Source organism: Vulpes lagopus, chromosome 2, assembly GCF_018345385.1.
Source record: "Vulpes lagopus strain Blue_001 chromosome 2, ASM1834538v1, whole genome shotgun sequence".
NCBI classification, from domain to species: Eukaryota; Metazoa; Chordata; class Mammalia; order Carnivora; family Canidae; genus Vulpes; species Vulpes lagopus.
Window position 1 is genome coordinate 46795755 of NC_054825.1, and position 15647 is coordinate 46811401.

Genomic DNA, 15647 nt, shown 5'->3' on the forward strand with positions numbered 1-15647 from the left:
AACAATGATATACTTTCTGCAGGAGGAACAGAAAATGCCTATTTTTCTTTTAGGAGATGGTTGGTTCATAGATGCCATTCTATTAACCCCAGGCTCCCTCTCCAGTAGCTTCATTCTTTCCATCTGCACACGCCCTCGTTTCTCTACCATTCTAAACAAACCTTTCTCTCTCTCCTTAAACTAGCAAACACCCTCAAAAGGCCTTTTTCACGGAAATTTTTAAAAATTCCCAGCTGTGTTCCCAACAGCCCATCATGGTTTTATTTTCCCACTTCTTATTCTCTCTTTGACCTCTTGCAGTGCTCAGTTATGCTGACCAGTGCTAGCTCACTGTCTCTATCTTGCTTTTTAAAGAAAAGTTACATTTTAATTACTCAGTCTAAATTATTCATTTTAATTTACTCAGTGAAAACAGGTACCCAGAGACTGGTCTTAAATCCTCACACCTGTACAAATCCTTCTCTTGGCTTCCATACACATTGACAGTAGAGATTCCATAGCCAGCCTGGGGGTTTGAACCTGGCTCTGTCCCATGCTAGCTAGGTGACGCTGGACAAATATTTAACCACTCTGTACCTCTGTTTCTTCTGGAAAATGAGCCCGATAATAGGACCCATCTCACAGGGTTGTTGTGAGAATTAAATGAGCTAGCACTTACAACTGTGCCTGCTATGTCCTAAGTGCTCAATAAAGACAAGCAGTTTCTACTCTCTCATTTGATCCTCACTGTGATGGTTAATAAGAGAACTTTATAAAGCATGGTGGATTTCATTAATACAAGAGATGGCACCATGGCATCACACCACCTTCCCTTTGCAACCTTCTTTAATGGCTGAGCCTCCTCCCCCTGTTTCTTTAATGTAGACATACTGCAAAGCTACTTCCTTGATATCACTGTCCTTATGATTCTATACCCTCTTGAAGGTCTAATCATCGTGGGGGCTTTGATTATCACACCAAGGCCAATGACTTCAAATAGAGGTCGACAATCTTTACATTTCAGCATCTCATCCCCAACTTTCTGCTCGGCATCTTACTACCATTCATTCAAACTCGACATGTATAAAACCCAAATCATTGTTTTGTTCTCACAGAGAGGTTGCCCTTGGGATTTCTCTTTGTCCTTAATGATATACTCATAGACCAAATACATATGGCCTAGTCTTGTCATGTATTCCTAGGTGTGTGTAAGAAAGCCTGAGAACAGATCTTGCTAGGGTATTAATGGAATACTCTTGTTTCCCTAAGGCCTGTTCTGTCCACTTGGAAAGGTCCATAAAGACTACAGACTATGCAGGAGGGATGGGCTGCAGGGGTGAGCATTCCAGGTACCTGGGAATGAAGCTGCTGCATTAAAACATGAGCATCCAATCCCAGGTCCAGCAGTACTTGGTCCCAAGCCTTCCCACATCATGTCCCACAGTTGTGATAATACTGTGAGTGTTTTTTACCTGGCAGTCTTGCCCCATGCCTGAACATGGTGTCCAAGCCAGGGCAGACTGCTGGGCCAGCAGAGGAAGCAGCCACATACATGGGCCTCTGGGCACCTGGGTGTCATCATTCCATCTTTGCGCCTCAGCTTTACTCAAGGGGAAGAACTTAATCTAAATAGCGCAGGGCCCTGTGCCTGGAAGAGGCTGTGTGGCACCTTTAATATTCCCTTGAGCAAAATCTACTAGTCTTGCAAGCAGCCCAATCAAAGTCACCTGGATGTCTAAGGAAGACATTCGGGGGATTCTTTTATTTTTTTTTTAATTATTTTATTTATTTATTCATGAGAGACACACAGAGAGAGGCAGAGGGAGAAGCAGGTTCCCCTCAGGAAGCCTGATGCGGGACTCAATCCCAGGATTCCAGGATCACACCCTGGGCTGAAGGCAGACGCTCAATCACTGAGCCACCCAGGCGTCCCGTTTGGGAGATTCTATTGCAACTTTCTGCCTGGGCTAGTCATTAGGGCAGGTCACAGATATTCCATTTCTCCTCCTTTCAGCACACGGTGGGGTAGCATCTCCCTGCTGCCCTTGAAGTGTGGTGGGACAGGCAACTTCCTTTGGCCAATGAAATGTAAGCAGAATCATCAGGGTTAATCGCTTCTGGAAGACGCTTTAAGGATACATGTGTGATTCACTTGTTCCCTGTCACCGCCCCCCTGGGAGCATGACAGGCAGCCTCTACCAGCCTGAGGCCCCAGAGGAGCAGGACACATACCACAGTCCACATGTAGCAGGAGCAAGAGACAAACTTTGATTAATTAAGCCATTAAGACTTGGGGCCTCTTTGTTACTGCCACCTAATCTAGTCAATCCTGACCCATACCGCTGCCCCGTTCATATAACCAGTTGGCAACCTCCAACTCAGCCTCACCTCTGCTTAGTTCAGCCCCCAGGGCCACAAAGTCCACTTACGCTACCCACACACAAAGCTGTCTCCTGATTCATGGATTAAGACTGATACTGCTGCTGGGCAGTCCACAGCACCCCAGCCAAACTCTGGTCTCTGTGTTGCCCAACTGCAGCACCCTAGGCATGAAAGCAGGTACCATGTTCCCCACTGTCAGCATCTAAACAAGAGTGTTCCTTTGAAGGCAGCCCACGCTAGCTATGCTGGCAGCATAATATATTGCCCAAAATGGTTCTGGGAGTGAAAGGGGACTGGGCAACAGGCATAAACCCTTGCTGTCCTGAGCACACAGGGACACACGAGGACCCTAATGCTGGCGCCATCATCTTTACAGTCTTAGGTCTAGGGGCATGAGAAAAATTCCAAGAGGCATTATCTAAGGATAGATCGCCATATCCAGGAAATGTGATTAAAGGCCTAAGACGAGACATATGGTAAAATTAATGTGTTTATCAGAGTGTACTCTGCTTTTACCATCCTATGTGGCATTGGACTGAGTGAGTGCAGCTGTTTCCCTAAGCAGGCACATGTGAATAGCAGTAGACATCCAAACAAAACCAAGAGCCCAATGCAAAATCCAGCCATGAAGTCTGAATACCCTGCAGAATCATTAACAGCTTCTTCCCCCTGCAAGTCAGCCTGGGAGTCATTTAAGAGGAAGGACAAAATCAAGAAAACAATCTTAGCAGCAAAAAGAATTAGGAAACAAAGTCAAAGTCAATGCAGTTTCAGGGATCGTGAGCTCTACCTCTCCCAGGCACCTGAGACATATTAATGTCAGTAAATATTTTCAAAGAATGCTAAATCTTTCAGATAGAGTAACACATGGTAGAAAATAGCTGTTTCCTCTAATCTGCTGTTATTCCACATTTTCCTTTACTTTGCAAAACACCATGATTCCTTTTTTAAAAACGATTTTATTTATTTACTCATGAGAGACCCAGAGAGAGAGGCAGAGACAGAGGGAGAAGCAGGCTCCCTACAAGGAGCCCAATGTGGGACTCGATCCCAGATCCCGGGATCAGGACCTGAGCCAAAGGCAGACGCTCAACCGCTGAGCCATCCAGGCATCCCACCATGGTTCTAACTGGTTCATTCAACATCCTTGTGGCTTATGGTCAAGAAGTACATAACAATTTTTGAAGAATCTGTTTTTCTGTGTCCCAGTCCCCACTTGAACATTGGGGTTTTATCACTCACAACCAAGACTTCTAATTAATATATCTACCAAGGAATAGTGCTATATAATGTGACTTCAAATAGTTCCTGATAATCTGGGAAAGAGAGGGTGGATATATATAAAAAAGATTGACCGTGACCTGATAACTGAAGTTATTTGAAATTAAGTGATAAGTATAAGGAGCTTATTATTATAAGAACTATTCTTTCTATCTCTACATATGTTAAAGCAAGTGTTAAAAAAAAAAAAAAACCTAGCAGGCCTCACACTTAAAGTCCAGCACAAATCATGGCAAACCAAAGAACATTAGAGGTAGACTCAAACATGAACCAGACAATAGCAGACACTCAGAGCAGATCTGCAACACATGAAAACTTTAGCACAAGAGTTCTTTGCACTACATGGGGCTTTTGCTACTAGACCTGAATCTATGAGGCCTGACCGCATCATGGGGACATAGGCAACCCTGGCTGGCAGATCGCCACCCCAAACTGTGCAGAGAAGGTCCAGCAGGGTGCTTCAGCTCCAGGCCAAACAATGGAATACACATCTCCCTGCTGGAAGAATTTGACCTTCCTCCCATCTCATCACAATAAAGCAGCGATTATCCACAACCAGCAAGAAAGCAAGCGTGTGGCTCAGACAAGGGACTGGGCTACTTCGCCTCTAAAGTTCCCTGACAACTACCGTTGTTCTGACACAACAATATATCTCACAGTTTATAAACACAGCCATGGGTCTGTATCTTAATTTAGGCTAGAGCCACCATCACTTCTGGGATCCTGCCTCCCCCTTGGACGAGAGGTTCTTCACCCCATCTTCCCATTAGAGTCACTTGGGATCTTAGGAAACTCCAGATGCTCAGGCTGCAGCCTAGATCAGTGAAATCACAATCTCTGGGAGTGGGACCCAGGTGTCAGTATTTCTGGAAGGCTCCTCAATGATTCCAATGAGCTGCTAGGGCTAAGAACCATTGCCTCAGGTAGACCTAGATCCATCCGAAGCTCACTCACTATTAATCTGTGCCTCACTTCTCTGGGCATTCCCAGCTACTGGTCAGACCACTCTCCCACTTTCTGATCTACTTCTGTGAGCAGATCTCAATCAATCCAGAACCTAGCTCCTTCCTCTTTCTAGTAGTTTCCTAGGGCTCTATGACAAAATACACAAATTCAGTGGCTTGAAACAACAGAAATACACTCTCATAAATTTAGTTGTAGAGGCCAGAAGCCCAAAAGACAGATGTTGGCAAGTCACACTCTATGCCAGGATCCTTTATTGCCTCTTCTAACTTCTGGTGGTTGCCGACAATCCTTGATGTTACTTGATGTGTGGACACATTACTCAAATCTCTCCCTTCATTGCCACTTGGCATTCTCCCTGTAAGTCTGTGTCCTTTCTTCTTTTCTTATAAGATCCTCATCTTATAGAGAGTTCCTATATGCTCTTCACCCAGTTTCCTCTAATATTAATTCCTATAAAACCATGGTACACCTATAAAAACTAAGGCATCAGGGACACCTGGGTGGCTCAGCAGTTGAGTGTCTGCCTTTGGCTCAGGGCATGATCCTGGGGTCCTGGGATCAAGTCCCGTGTCAGGCTCCCTGCATGGAGCCTGCTTCTCCCTCTGCCTGTGTCTCTGCTTCTCTCTCTCTGTGTCTCTCATGAATAAGTAAATAGAATCTTAAAAAAAAAAAAAGAAACTAAGAAATTAATACCAGTGTAACACTGTTGACTTCACTCTATACGTCATGCATTTTCACCAGGTATTTCACCAATACCCTTTTCCTGTTCTGGGATCCAAATCAGGGTATCAGTTTCCATTTTACACGATACTTTTCAGAATAAACAGGGTCACAGCTGAGCTCTGATTTCCAGCATCAATACTTCACTTCTGGCCACCTTCCTGAGCTTATCCTCCAGGCTCTCAGCCAGCCTCACGTTTGCATTCGCCTAACCGCATGTTTCATCTCTTCTTCCTTCCTTTTTGGATCTGGTTACCCCAAATCTTTAGTCAATTTAGTGCTTAATGGTTTTGTGGTCATGGGACCACTTTGAGAATCCGAGAGATGCTACAGACTCTCCTCTGAAGAAAATGCACAGACAAAAAAACATTTTTTTTTTTTAATTTATGATAGTCACAGGGAGAGAGAGAGAGAGGCAGAGACACAGGCGGAGGGAGAAGCAGGCTCCATGCACCGGGAGCCTGACGTGGGATTCGATCCCGGGTCTCCAGGATTGCGCCCTGGGCCAAAGGCAGGCGCCAAACCGCCGCGTCACCCAGGGATCCCCAAAAAAACATTTTGAATCCAACTTCAGAGCAGGTATCGATGCCTCTCTCCTCTTTCCCCAGGGTCCCCACCAAGACATGACTCTCTAGAGTTTGGCTTCCCCGGGCATTGATTTTATAATGAAATCACTACCAAGCCCTCTCCCGAGACAATTTCTCCAGCTCCCAGACATGGCAGCAGCACTTTGCACTCTAGATTTTGGCCAATACCAGGTGTCTTGGCCACTGCATTGGGCCAGCAATGGACACTGAGGGTGGCTGGACTCCCCATGCTGGCCAACTTGACTGCCAGTACTTAACTCCACAAGTTGTGGCCCATTACCAATTTGTAGCCCACTTTCTCTGTGATGGAAGGAATATCCCAGAATTTAACACTTTTCGGTTCAGAAGGCATGTTATCACCTGGGTTGCAACTAAGAAAAGTGACTCTGGGATCCAGGGCAGTATTACCAAGCTCTATCAAAATCAGACCTGCTGCCATTTTGAAATAGCAGGAACCCTGGTACCAAAGACAATGCCTGCCTACGGCATCTCATCTTTGGAAACTCATGTGAAGCCCCCCTACTCCCAACACACACATGAAAGCTAAACAACTGGCAACTCTACAACCCCACACATCTTCTGAAGCTGCCACACAGGCCCTGGAGCAGGTGCCAAGGCAAAGCGAGACTGTCCCCACTCAATCCTCGCAACCTTGGCTTGAACCTCTCGCTACCCCGAGTGCCTCAAACACTGTTCTGTCCCTCTCAGTCATCCTCAGATGCTGCTCCTTTATGGCAATGCCTCATCTGTCAGACTGGTGGTCCAAACGTCATCTGAACCAAACTACCTGCAGGCTCTCCTGTGTCCTGGGGTCACATTCCCTATCACCTCTGAAATCAGAAGCACACCAATTTCTCCAGCATCAGGCAAAAGGAGTAGGGTTGGGGAACAGACAAGAATAATTCCTCCGGACAGGGCTGTGTCTAGTCTTACCTTCTGCAAACGGTTCCCACTCATAAAAGCGGCCCATGAATGGCTTGTTGTTATAGGATGCGCACTGGACCTCCCGGATACTTCTACTGCTTTCTGGACACACCTAATAAAGCAGATATTAAATATGTGGTTAGTGTCTGCATCTTTTCAGAGCCCCAGTCCCCTCCCAGGAGACCTTTCCAACTTTAAACGCCAGTCCTCCTCTACAAAAACCAGCGTTTCTAAAGCTGTGCTGATCACCTGCATCGAAAATTTAAAATGCAGATCCTGAGACTTCATTCCAAGCTTACTAAATCAGAATCTTTGGAAGGACACTAAAATTTTAACAAGCTCCCCGGGTTAAGCTTTTGCACCATAATTTGAAAACCACTAACCGAAACCTTCTGCTCCTGACAAATTGGTCTGCTTGACTCCCCCACAAAGGCCATCCATTTATTTCCATCTGTTTGACTCTGTTCGTGCCATTTCTGTACGTGGGATAATATTCACAGCAACCATGTACAGAATCCTTACCATGTGCAGGTACTACTTTAAACATGTTACACTTATTAATGCATTTAATCCTCACAGTGGCAGTGAGGTCAATCTGATAGTTCTGCAGATTTTTCACAGATAAGCAAACTGAGGCAGAGAGGAAGGAACCACACTGCCAGTGAGGGCAGAGGCTAGATTCAAGGCTAAGTGGTCTGCACCTCAGTGTCCTTTCCATCTGGTCTAGATTCTCTCCACCATCTAATGCCACAGTTCCCAACCTTTAGCATGCAAAAGAATCACCCAGAGATCTCAGGGGAGATGCAAAGTCCTGGGTCCCTCCCCCAAAGATGGTCAGACAGTAAGTCTGGGATGAGGTCCAGGAATCTCTATTTTATCAAATTATCCAGGTAACTCTGAAATTCTAGACTACTAAAAGAAAATATCCAGTTCCTTGTGGTTTATTTCTTTCTTATTTATAAATGGTAAATATAAGCAAAGTGTGACATGTGACATGAAATAAATAAATGTGAAATATAATAAGATCAGAACCTCTCATTCAAATGATGGATAAAGCATGATCTATTTTTCAAAGCCTGAGTACACTCTTATTTAAGTGTGTGTGTGTGTGTGTGTGTGTGTGTGTGTGTTTTAATAATCAGAGGGAAAAGAATATGACCTCTTAAATATTAAAAGCCCTGTGTGTAAGAAGTCTCTGGGATAAACTGCTAATAAGGTAGTTCAAAGTGCTGAAGATTTAGAAATAAATCTACTGTTTGTATCAGAAACACCAGGTCTTTTGAAGAGGAGGGAACGAAGGGAGGAATAAAACCAGGTGGAAGGAAGAGCATCTCTTGCTTGATACAGGACAGTCAGGAGAGGCTGCACCCCAGTATAAACACCGGGGTGGTCATAACCCTGCTGCAGCCTGAGCCAAACCATATGGAGCAAGAAGCCATGTGAAGCGAAATGTGGTAGAAACTGGTAGGGAAAAAAGGGGCGCGGTAGATGGACAGGGTGGGCTGAGCTCTGACAGTCAGTGAGAAGCCAACAGGCTGGGGAAGGCTGTCTCCTCAAGCTCTGGAAGCCAGGCTGCTGGAACATGCCTCCCCCACCCCGCCAGCCCCAAAAGCAGATCCATGTAGGTGTCCAGCAACACCAGCTGTCTCCATGAAGGATTTGGCACTGAGATGTTTTTGACAGCCCTTAGGCCAGAGCCAGAGTTCAACAAGGATGTGATCAGTTGGGTGATTTGGGAGAAGTCACCATCCATGGAAAGAGAAAGAATCACTAAGTAGTTTGTTAAAAATTAAAAAAATAAAAAGATTCTCTTGGAGCGCCTGGGTGGCTCTGTCGGCTGAGCATCTGACTCTTCATTTCAGCTTAGGTCACCATCTCAGAGTTGTGCTGAGTGTGGAGACTGCTTGAGATTCCTTCCTCCTCCTCCAACTTGCTCTCTCTTTCTTTCAAATAAATAAATAAATAAAAGTTTAAAAAGTATAGATTCTCAGGCCTTATCCCAGTGGGAGGGTAGGGAAACTGCTCAGGAATATATGTTTGAAGAAATCCTCTGCTGATCCTGGCGCAGGCAGCTCGGCACTGGATCGCAGAAGCAATGAAAAGCCACACTCGAGCCTCAACCTTACTCTGTGTTCTTAACATGCAATCACAGAGTTAGAGCAGTGACAATCAAATCCAACCCCTTAATTTACAGATGAGGACACTGAGGCCTGGACAAGTGGCACAGCTCACCAGAGGTCACAGTGACAGAGGGACAGAGCCCAGGGTGCTGACCACCCACTCTGGCCAGAATCAGAAACTAGAGATTAGCTACTGGGTTGCATTTTCTCATAATGGGAACAGACCAGAACAAGTGGGCAAGCGTCCTGTTCCTCAAATAACCACACCTATGTAAAGCCAAGCTGCTCGGCAGTGAGGCTCCAGCTAGAAGCCACCCTTAATTAGCCTGGTGGCAGTTATCAGAACTGGAGGCTACTGACCACAAAAACAGCCCAGTCTGCTTAACCCCTTTCTCTGCCATCAGCAAAATATGCCAATGGGCTGGACCACATACCAAAGCATCTGTAGAATCATTTTGAATAGCTCACTACTTGATGATATAAATGTGTATTTCGTGACATGGGAAGCAGTCCGCAACCCATTAAGGAAAAAAAAGTGCTAAATGATTATGTGTGTGTGTGGGTATACATACACATGTATGTGTGCACATAGAGAAAGAGAGGTTAAAAGCATCTCTACAAGGTGGATTATAGATTTTTTTTCTTTTTACAAAGAAAAGAAAGCTTTTGTTGTATTACATTGTCTAATTTGTTGGCAGTAAATATGTAATAAAAATGTATCATTACTGAGCCCTTCCCAACACTTTGGCCCTTTGCCAGCTTTACATGTGCTTGTAGTTTATAATCCTATGGCACATTATAATGCCCCACTAATGCTCTTACTACATCCATATGCAGTATGGATCCATATGCATGATGGGTCATTCAGGGCACCCTGTCCCAGGTCACCAACAAGTTCTTTATTTATCCGAGGATGGCCTGGTCACCTCCTGAGGCAGGGAAGCTTCCTGTGGCATCAGATCTGCAGTGGGGGGGTCAGGTGCTGAGATGGCAAATCCACCTCCAGTTGCCCAAGGGCAGCTGAGCCCAGCATGTTCCTATGGTATCCAGCACGTGGTGAGCATGGGAAGATGCAGCAGGGGATGACCAGGTGTCCTGGCATGGCCCTGTGTGTTACCCCTGCAAAGACTCACATGACACCCAGTGAGCTGCCAGTTAGAGGGTAGGAGAGGGACTGGGCCAGAAAAATGCAAGGCTCACAGGGGTGAGATGTAGACATGGGTTACTGAGATAAAATTATAGTAAAGGTGAAGAATGCAGAAGCCTGGAGTGATGATGTTAAGAACAGCTAACTTTTGGGGAACCTGGGTGGCCCAGTGGTTGAGCATCTGTCTTTGGCCCAGGGTGTGATCCCAGATCCTGGGATCAAGTCCTGTATCAGGCTCCCTGCAGGGAGCCTGCTTCTCCCTCTGCCTGTGTCTCTGCCTCTCTCTGTGTCTCTCATGAATAAATAAATAAAATCTTAAAAAAAAAAAAAGAAAAGAACAGTTAACTTTTACCCAGCAGTTGCTGAATGCCAAGCATGCCACCACATACACGCTCCTATATATCCTCACAACTATTATGCTCATTTTCTAGATGAGGAAGCCAAGGCAGCAAAAAGTTAAGTGAGCTGCCCAAAGTCATGGCTGAGAAACAACGAAGTCAGGATTTGAACCCAGACTCTTTGGATCTAGAACCCATGCCAGTAACCACCATACCATGGTGCCACCCCCTCAAGACTGGGTGGACAGCAAAGCTGATTTGTCATGGGGCCTTAATCCCTGGCCTAAGGAGTCCTAGAGGCCAAGGCTGGGTTTAGCCTCTGAGGCCTGGTGCAGTGGCAATTGTGGATTGAGGAGGACGAAAACCAAGCAGGGCCAGGGAAATTCTGTTTCATGTCTTTTGTGGGTTACATCTGTTTGTACTTGTCATACTATTATCGGTCTATAATCTCCTCTCATTTTAACAGACTCTCTGAAGTTAAAACTTCCAGGTTACGGATCATTTTATATTTGTTACATTTTAAGTGGGCTGTTTCCTGATGCCACAGACTGAGTCACCCTCACCTTATCAGTAACTCTCTAGTTCACAGTGTGAGTTGGCTTTGGGCAGATTTCCTGCAGACACTAATCCTTTCCATGGGCACAGATTCTTGAAATCTTCAGGCCAGAAAAGCAGGACAGGGAAAAAGCTGTGTAGATAGAGATCAGGCTCATGCAGGATGGGGCTAGCAAAGACCAGAGCTTTATTGCCATGTAATGCCTCTGGGAGATAACCTCCCTTTCAAATGACTTCCTTCCATCCAAAAGAGGGAGGGATGTTTCCACTAGTCTCTTATGGGAAAAGAAATAAAGATGTACTTTAATATAATGAGCCAAATCCTTGTAAAGCACTTCAGACCTTATCCAAAGCTCCATCGAGACAATTGCCCAGGGTTGCTATGAGTTACAAGGAGTATTATGGAAACTTGGGCTATGTTCCGAGAGAGACCCCAGTTAATCTATGATGACAACTGCCTGCACCTAACTTCATTGCTTAAGAGTTCATTCTTGGTGATTGCATACTTACCTCTTGATTACTTAATTACTTTCAGTTCCTCAGTCGACTGAAGGGCATCATCCTCAAGCACCAAGGAACATGACTTTGAAGCCTGCCTGTGTCAGACGTGCATTTTTTTTTTTTTACCCTTTGCATTGCTCTAGATTCACACAAAACACCAGCTACCAGCAAACAACATGTGATACATTTAACATCCCTTCACTGCCACGAGAAAGTGGCTGTGTGGTCTTGGGCAAAGCACTTCATTTCTCTAAACCCAAATTACTGCATTTCGGTAGCAAGCCCTGCAGCACTCCCACCCAGCAGGGATTTTTGTGAAGATCAACTTAGTAATACGCCAATATATCTGGCTCATAATAATGCTCAGTAAATAGTAGCTGAACTGGAATCTAGCTGGACGTCAAAGATGACTCCAGCAGTTCCAGAAGCTTCAAGCGCCTGACAGGTAGGTGTTCTGAGCAAACGTTCCCCTCTCTCTTCCCCAGCTGGAAAAAGGTGTTTTGGTTCCCAGCTGCAGAAAAATGCAACCATGGATCAAAATTTCTTACAAATTATCCAGCACATTTTTCAAATATGTTTCATATCTGCTTTCTCAAGTCACTTGGAACAAATTCAACCTCACAAAAACTCTTGCCACCTGCTACAACTTCTAGCATTCTCTAGTCAGTTAATTGGTTTGTCCAGAAGAGCCAGGTCAAGGTTTTGGACTTTAAACAAAAAAACAAAGTAACCCACCTACCCACCCCACCTCCCTCCACTGCCAATATCTTGAGGTTTTCTTGCCCTCAAACACTTTTTTTCCATATCCAAGTTCATAACGTTCTCCTAGAGAAATGTGTTTCTCTCTCATGCAATACATACATCAGAGACCCAGTGGATGTTAATATGACTAAGCCCATCTATTCAGCCAGGAAAACCACATATTTTTTAAGTACTCTGGATAAACGTTCATATAAATGTAGGCCTATCCCAGGAGTGCTTATTTCTTTCTCTCTCCTTAGGTTTATATACCTCTATGTCTGTAAGAAGATCTAAACAAGAACATCTTTTTCCTAACTAATCAGAAAGTATACAGCCAAATGTAAACTTTTTCAAACATTTAAAACTTCTGCTCCCCCCAGCAGCACATTTAGCATCACATTAGGAAAAGCAGCCTCTTGACCCTCTGCTATCTGCTAGGACAGGGGGAGAAATGCCCTCAAAGGCAAATATTCCCTGTGCCCCTACTACTATGTGTTGGGTGTTGTGCTATGGAGGATACAGAGAAGAACCCCTCGTAATAGTCCCTTCCAGGAATGTCACAGACCACAGGAGGAAAAATGCATCGGCCAAAACATGTAATGCAAAGAGAAAGATTTGAAACCGGGCACTAAATTTCTAATCTTGCAAAGCAAGGAGTTAACTGATCCATCCTAATGTTGATAAATCAAGAAAATAAAAATTGTTAACATGCTATGTGTAATTAAAAATATAACAGAAAATAAAAAGGTGGCTAGCAGGATCAGCAGTGGGAGGAAAGGGGGTCATCTCTTTATCTTTTGGAGTGAGAAGCTGACAAAGAGAATTTGATGTTGATGTATCAAGAAGCAGATGTATTAGCATGTGATCAGAGTCACGGAGAGAATGACCCGAGGAACAAAAAATCAAACATGACTGGTTGCAATTACATCTAGGGAGAGGGACTGGGAGATGAAGATATAGCTCTCTGCCACCGTGATATTTCTTACTATTTGCATTACTTTTTATAATTAGAAGTGACGATTGTGAACAGCTCGTGTGTGTGTGTGTGTGTGTGACTCAGACATATCTCAAGTATATGCAATATATTTATATATATGTAAACATTTATGCTAATATTAGTTAATATTGACATATTTAACAAATACCTTTACTATTTATATGTTTACATATATTCACATACATATTTCAATATATATTTATGAAAGGCCACTGACAAAATAAGCAAAAGTCAATAAGTGAACTTTCTATGAGAAATTCCAAGGGGTCTGAGAAGATGGAAAGCAGAAATTGATGCAAAAAGCACTGACACCAGCACGTATTTCCCAGATAAGGAGGCTGGTGATAAACTTACACATCGCGCACCCAGTTAGATGGCCTGTCCATCCCACAACTGGCCCCACTGTTCAAGCAAGCTTCACACCTTACCGAATTGTTCAGAAATCTTGACCTGGACTATTTGCTAAGATCCTTGTGAAAGCACAGTCTGGAGGTTGTTTGTCAGCTGCTCTTTCATTCAACAGGAGACTAGAAATGGGGTAGAAGTAGAACCTGCCTCAAGAAAGCTCAGCTCTATTTAAGATGTGTCCAATATTTTCCCTTCATTTTCACTTACTTGTAGACCGAAACAACTCTACATGGACAAATCCATTGGCTGAAGCCAGTCCTACTCCAGGGAAATTTACTGGAGAGTCATTGATACCAGAACTCATCACAACGATGTTTGCTAAAAGCTGCTTTCAGCCCCAACGGTTTCTCCCCATAACTCTGCCTAAACTCAAGATCGCATCTCCTTTGGTGGTAAAATCATAACCCCCTCCCCACCCTGCACCAGCTGACTCACTCCAGCTTCCGTTCTCCAGAAAGAGCCAGAGTGTCAATGTGCCCTAGAGAGAAAGCACTGAATTCAGAGTGCTTAAGAGTAGAAAGTGGGGAGAGAGACATCTCGGCCTCCGGGACAGAGGGCATAAAGTGTCTTGGTTGTTAATGTACTTAGCAAATAATAATACAAAACCCCAGAAACAGCTAGTAGATCGGGCACCAGAGGGACTGCAATTTGTTGTTCTCCTTCCCCCGCATCCATTAGCCTTATCAAGACTCCACTGCTTTTGCTTCCAACTCTCAGCCTTCCACGAACTTCCACGAAGAAGAAACCTATTTACTTGATTCCTCGAGCACTTATTATTTTTAGGCACACCTGAGAAAGTGCAGGGCTGTGGATAAACCTCCCCATGCTGCCCCGTGCCTCCTGACAACGTACTTGGAGGAAAAGCCACCGCTCACAGGAGAAACATCTGGTTCCACCAAGAGGTCCCCAGAAAGCCCCTCTGATTCCCTCTCCCTAGAAAACCCTCCCCTTACCTGGACAGCCCGCACTTCTCCAGGACACCAAGCCAGGCTCATTTCTACTGTCCGGAGGACTTCAGAGTGCCTCACAGCAGTGCAGTGGTGCCCGTGCTCTATACCTGTCATGATCTGTTTATGAGTCTCTCCCACTGGACAGCACTTAGAGCCAGAGCTTGCTTTAATCTCAGCGTCCCTGACCCACAGCCTAACACCTGACCCCACCATCGATGTCAATGCTGTGTTTATGGATGTCAAGTAAGAACCCACACTAGCGAGTGACCTGGAGTGTTGTACCCGTAGACATCAAAGATTGGTGTCTGCTCTAAAAGACCATAAGAGGGCGGCTCAGTGATTGAACATCTGCTTTAAGCTCAGGTCATGATCCTGGGATCCTGGGATGGAGTCCTGCATTGGGTTCCCCGCAGGGAGCCCTCTTCTCCCTCTGCCTGTGTCTCTGCCTCTCTCTCTGTGTCTCGCGTGAATAAATAAATAAATCCGTTAATAAATAAATAAAAGACCATAAGAGTCTCTATTTATACTGGGGCTTGTCACCTTAACTTCCTCATATGCAATGTAAGCAAGAAAAAAAAAAACAGAAAAAACCCTTCTTTATTTTTAAAGCCTACATGCAGAGGCCACGAGGACTGCATTTATTATTGATTTTATACTATTGATTTATACTATTTCATAGAGGCCATCTTAATAGGAGTCACAGTCCTAAAGTCACACTAGATGTTTAAAATTCCCAGATGACATCACAAAGTAGGGCTTCACATTAAACACGCACATTGGAGGGTGTTAAAGCATTCACTGGCAGGAGCTTATCTCTGGTTTCACTTTCTCATCACTTTACACCTGACCCAAGGGCGATTGCTTGGAAGCTACATCACAGCTGACATGTTGGGGCTCTCAGCAACCGTGTTTTATTACTGGGTGAAGGGAAAGGACCCTGAACCCCGGAGGACAAAAGGGGACTCTGAGCAAGTCTGATCACTTCAATCATAATTTCATGACCAAGTGCTTAGAAAGTGCCATGGGAGACTTTGCTCTGCTCCAAGCTCTG

General features: G+C 44.7%; 1 protein-coding gene across 3 annotated transcripts in view; it reads right to left on the reverse strand.

Moving 5' to 3' along the window:
- THSD4 (thrombospondin type 1 domain containing 4) overlaps nucleotides 1–15647 on the reverse strand; it is a 582162-nt gene that overhangs the window by 447877 nt on the left and 118638 nt on the right. For all 3 annotated transcript variants that reach the window (XM_041743611.1, XM_041743613.1, XM_041743612.1), the window contains exon 6: nucleotides 6849–6951. In XM_041743611.1, coding sequence (XP_041599545.1) covers nucleotides 6849–6951 — 103 coding nt within the window. The remainder of the gene's footprint in view (nucleotides 1–6848; nucleotides 6952–15647) is intronic.